The 5556-nt window shown below is 35.1% G+C and overlaps 1 protein-coding gene across 4 annotated transcripts; it reads right to left on the bottom strand.

The window, feature by feature from the left end:
• Positions 1–1077: 1077 nt before the first annotated feature.
• LOC105770599 (uncharacterized) lies at positions 1078–4991 on the bottom strand. Of its 4 annotated transcripts, none has more exons than XM_012591876.2 (4): positions 4691–4991; positions 2770–2871; positions 2165–2520; positions 1078–2074 (listed from the first exon to the last, which is right to left on the bottom strand). In XM_012591876.2, the coding sequence occupies exons 3-4, from the start codon at positions 2516–2518 to the stop codon at positions 1514–1516; spliced, it is 915 nt and encodes a 304-aa protein (XP_012447330.1). In that variant the 5' UTR covers positions 2519–2520; positions 2770–2871; positions 4691–4991; the 3' UTR covers positions 1078–1513. The 4 variants fall into 4 exon arrangements, with proteins under 4 accessions (XP_012447330.1, XP_012447329.1, XP_052487758.1 ...); XM_012591875.2 differs by having other exon boundaries at positions 2732–2871; XM_052631798.1 differs by lacking the exon at positions 2770–2871 and having other exon boundaries at positions 1078–1413; positions 1507–2074; positions 4691–4990.
• Between the last annotated feature and the right edge of the window lie 565 nt (positions 4992–5556).

Genomic DNA, 5556 nt, shown 5'->3' on the forward strand with positions numbered 1-5556 from the left:
AATATTCTATCTAATGTTGAAGTCTCTTTATCCCACATCTAGCGTGAATTCTCTCGCCTAATCAACATTTCCAACTAAATACAGTAAACACTCGCTATAATTAGCATTCAACAAGTGTTGTTCCCAATAAGCTAATTGAAACCTGGAGCTTCCTTTGTGTGCATAGTTTTGTTTTGACTTCCTTGAAATGTGAGAAGATAATTGTGTTATCCTTTATTAGAACAATCCCCCTTTGTGCCTCGCCCATCTTTTTGTTTGAAATGTCTTCTGAAAGTTTGGACTTCAATGCTTTCCTAGTTTCACCTTTTACAAATATTTACCCTATATTTTACAACGTATTTATAATATAAATACAAATAAGAAAATTTATCAACGCTAGAAACTGTAAAAACTATTCAACTTGTTAACAACCTATTGCTAGTAATGTTATAACAAGCATATAACAATCGTTTACATCAACGCTTATTATTTCCTTAAAAGTAACTTTTATCTATTGAGCAATGACCCTTTCATCCGGCACTATCAGATCTTTAAGGCCAACTTTCATCCCTACTTGACAAGTGGGTCCTGCAATCAAACTTTTTTATGCCTTTGCACTTGAGGGCCAATCTCCTTCTGATCCGAGGAAGCCTTTATATGTTGCAGTTAACTTTTCAGAGGCCTACGCTCTTCTACCCGTTCACCCGGCACTGCTGGATCTTTAAAGCCGACTTTCATCCTTGCTTCACAAGTGGGTCTTGCAATCAAACTCCTTTATGCCTTTGCACTTGAGGGCTAATTTCTGTCTAGCCTGAAGAAACCTTTGCACGTTACAATTATCTTTAAGAGGCCAACTTTCATCCCTAATTGACGACTTCCTTTTGCCTTTGCCCTTCGGGGCCAAACTTCGTCTGCCCCTAAAAAAACCTTTGCACGTTGCTTGCGATTACCTTTTATGAGGCCTACGGACTTCCTACCCTGACAAAGCAGGGGGATTGGCCTACAGGAACCGTGTGGATTAATTTGGTAAACAGCGAATATATTTGGAAAGCCGAAACACACTTTATATAAATTATTTAAAAATGCATACAATACAAATTATTAACTTATCAAGTTTCATATAAACATGAAAAATTTTAATCACAAATATGATACAACATGACACGACAACTTGTCCTGCCCATTTACAAGTGTAATATGCAAGTTTGATGTAAAATTTTTGGTTATATTCAACTTGATAATTTTTTTTTTTTTTTTAAATTGACTTCACCTAACTTTTCATTGAAATATGTATGCGTAAGGCACATCTGAACATACTCATTTAATACTCACATACGACTTCGACAGCCCTGAGTAACAAGATTTTACACCTACAGCTATCTTCACTCCAAGAAGAGGGGCATAGCTCCCGGATTGTTTCTTTACATCTGAAATCTGTACATTCATTTCTAATGATCAATGAAATAAGGTTCAATTTGTCAACATCTAATATAGATCATATACCAAAAGTTTTTCGAAATTCAGCACCTGTCATTCATTTCCACCACCAAAACTGACGAAACAAATACATCTTCCTCATCCGAACATTATATGTCATGAATGCCCTAGCTTTGATAGGGTCGGCATTCAAATACTCAAATGCATACATCTGTTTAGCTTCTTCCAGACCATCAATCTCCAAAACAGCCTGTAGCAATTCAGAGGGATTGATTGCAGTTTTACTTTGATCCATTGCATCAGCCAGCCGCCGAATGCTGGATGCCACTGCCAACATTGCCTCCTGAAGAACATCCGACTCACGAGGCCGCTTTGGAAGTTGTCTGAGTGGTTCCATTACAGGAGGGTCTTGACTACCTTCATGTAAATACTCTGGTTGCCCAGAATATGACTCAGTCCCATCTGTATCACTTAAATCATCTGAGCTTGGCGATACGAAAGAAGCAGAATCCTCTTCAAAATTCTTGTATCCCATTGGATGACTTCCGTCCTTCATCTTAGCCCAACGACTCGGGGCTTGATAATTTCCGCAAACAATCTTTAGCTCATCATACATCTCAATCTGCTTTCCACGAAATCCTTTTGCATCGGGATGTGCCTGTTGAATACATTCGTATATGTGAAGTAACATAAAGAAGTATGTACCAAAAAAAAAAAAAACAGAGGGAAAAAAGCAGAACATGCTGACCACTATATATCTTTTCCATAGATCTTCACTGTCATATTCGATCATCTTTGTATTTGGATTCCACCTAAATCCATCTTGACTTAGCATATCCCTCATTACCTTGTACCTTTTCTTAATTGTCTTAAGGCGATTAATGACTTTTTGATTGTTCAAGTTCAAATTAAAACGAGAATTCACAGCAATACAAGCAGCAGTATATGCATTTTCATTAAAGCATTTGTCAATTTTATTCCCATTTTTAGCCTGAACTGCCAGAGCTTCAATTAGACACTTGTCCATTGCAATTGACCAGACTACATTTCTTCCTTTGTGCTTCATCTCCCTTCTCTGTGCCTGCAGATCATGGTGGTTCATTCCTAAACCAGTACGAGGAAAAAGGAATGGCTGTGTCATGATACAGTGCAAGAGAAAGCATTGCTCAACAGAAATTAAATAGAGGTCCAAAAAACAAAAACAAAGAAAGAAAAGGTAAGATGATCAGAACACATTTTGTCTCCAGTCAGACAACAAGGTAAGAAAAGAGTCGCATTGCATTCCGATCATATAAATATATAAAACAACAATAACCTGAACTGATGGCACAATGTTGTATCAATAAACATTACTTTGTCAAACAATAACTGAAATGAAGTCCCAAAAAAGCAACTTCAATAAAAAACCTATAGGCTATGCCTCATGCAACCCCCTCATTTCCCCCTTTCGTTGGCCTGCAATTGAGAGTGTAAAACAATAACTGAAATGAAGTCCCAAAAAATCAACTTCAATAAAAAAACTATAGGCTATGCCTCATGCACCCCCCCCCCACCCCGGAAATTTCCCCCTTCCTTGGCACACATTTTAATGGAGCATTCGCAGCTATCATATAAAAAAAAAAATTTAAATGGGACTTAGTCTATGAAATGTCTACACTGGAAATTTTATCTCCATATTATGAAATTGTTTACTTGCCCTCGTATCTGTTCAGTTTCATTAGGCATGTGTCAGTTGATATGCTCTCGACTTTTCATATGTTACCCTAGTTTCTTGCAAGTTCCAGAGTACATAACAGAGCGGGTAATTTTATCATGTTTTGTTGAACAAAAAGGAAAATTGACAGTCACACAGAAGCACTCAATTGCTAAGTAAATGTAAAAAAATTCATACAAGGAAAGACATAGCCAAAGAAGGGTCATCGGTATCATCTGACATTAACCATTTTGCATCTCATCTCAGCCCGTTATGGCATACAATTATGCGTCTTCTAAGTTCTAATGAAAGATTCAAAATTCAAAAGTCAAATACTGAACTTTATGGCTCCCTATGCCTTATATGCAGAAAAACTCACGGTTAAACCCTATTCGTATAACCATAAATGCAACCATTCTAACAGGACTTGTAATCCGCAAAACATGATAGAAGCACATGCAAGTGCACAAAACCATTCCAACCTAACAGCAAAGAATGATGCTTTTGAGGTTTAAAATACCAGGACAGTAAACGGTGGGCAAATTAGGATCAAACAATAAGGATGAGCAGTGTCATTCTGTACAAATTGGATGCTTAAAGGATTGGAAACTAGGACAAAACAGAAACTTGCTTCCTATCATAGATATGAACCCTATCATTAATCATTCAGTAAATGGAAGCAAAGAGTTTTAAAATTATACTCATACAAAATAAACAGATTCCTATTTATGATAACCAAAACGAAACAATAAAAATCTATCCAATCATACTTCTTAAAAGAGATAAGATTTGACTGGATTTTCTCCCACCATAGATATGAGCACCATCCATGGATGCAAAGAACTGCTTAAATTCTAGCATTCATACAAGTAAACAGACTTGTTCTTACTACAATAAAAAATAAGAGAAAGCCTATTCAACCATGCTTATTAAAAAGATAATATTTGGCTCGATTTTGCCCATTCAAATCCAATAAACTGAAAGACCTTAAAATGCCATCAATGAAGCCCAAAGTACACCCTTGACCACTGCTTGTAATTTTAAATTGAGTTGTCATAATTATATCTCAGTGTTTATATAGACATTAGCATCTGAGCCACTAAATGCTTTCAAATAATGCAATTATAACCAGTTTATAATGGCTGATTTAATAGAAAACAGATGTACAATTGAATCCGAATATCGAAACATATAAGAACATTAACAACTTCTCGATCTTTCCTGGCATTCACCATCAATGATATTGGCATGGCTAAACCTCAAACTAACAAGCTCAATACCTAACTTTCACACAAACACAAGCATTCAAAAATGAACCTTTTGGCATTGATTTGAGCTCACCAAGTCCTAAATTACTCTAAAAGAGCCTACACTAAGAGTGGCCAAATTTTATTTTCTTTACTAAAATTCATCAAATTAAAACAGAAACATTGCTCCTCTCATTGCAAGTAAGCGATCAACAAGTTGAAAGACACAAAATATCCACCAAAAAACTTGAGGAAAATCCAATAGTTTACACTTCATATAACAATCAAGCAAATAAAGAAAAAGTATTTAGACTGAGAGAGAAAGGAAATAAACCTGGGAATCGTGATAATAAACAGTAGAGAAAAGACTGCGACAATCTCTCGCCGGTGAGAGGCCTGATCTGATCGGCGGGAGAGACGAAAAACGACGACGCTAGGGAGATGCTATACGAGATAGGTAGATGTGACGGTGCATTTGGGAAGCTTATTATTTGTTAGGGTTTTCCTTTTGAACTTTTTGCTATTGTGTTTGTTTTTTTATTATTTCCCGAGAAAAAAAAGGGAATAGAGTCAAAAAATTTTCTCGAGGGGAGGCACTTTCTCGAATACCAAACGCGTGTAGAGGGAAGTCCTCTGCTTTTTTTTTTTTTTTTTTTGCTAAACTGAACAATAGTACTCTCATAAGAATGTGAAGGTCCTTTCACAATCTTCCACGTCATCCCAAATCCGGTCTCTTTCTTCCTTTGTAGGAAACATAGAAAATTTGGCCAATGATGCCTACAACTATGAGAACAAATATATTATCAATTCTTGGATTTTAAATAATAGATTTATCACTTATTTACTTCAATAAAATTTTAACTTCTAAACTTTTTTATCATTTAAATAAGAATATAAAATGCAGAATTTTAATTTTCAATAATCTTCTTGAATTTTTCTTTTCATTTAAAATTAAAATTTTGGACAAAATTAAATACATAAAGAAAGCACATCAATGCTTATTTTAATCTGGTGATTAGGTTATCGATTTTTAATTTAATTGATTAATTTTTAATTAAATAAATTACTAAAATAAAAATTCAATTCAACCAGTTCATACTAATTTGCGAATCAATTAATCAACCTCATTTTTCAAACTGATTTGTTTGTTTTTCTAAACACATAAGCTTTGTTTTCTTTTCAAATCTATACTCCATTTTA

This window comes from Gossypium raimondii, chromosome 5 (assembly GCF_025698545.1).
Source record: "Gossypium raimondii isolate GPD5lz chromosome 5, ASM2569854v1, whole genome shotgun sequence".
Taxonomy (NCBI): domain Eukaryota; kingdom Viridiplantae; phylum Streptophyta; class Magnoliopsida; order Malvales; family Malvaceae; genus Gossypium; species Gossypium raimondii.

Bases quoted from the DNA above. Each gene is read 5' to 3' on its own strand.
- LOC105770599 (XM_012591876.2), bottom strand. From the start codon at position 2,518: ATGAACCACCATGATCTGCAGGCACAGAGAAGGGAGATGAAGCACAAA. The intron at 2,075-2,164 runs GTCAGCATGTTC...TGTATTCAACAG, and splicing joins TATGGAAAAGATATATAGTG to GCACATCCCGATGCAAAAGG.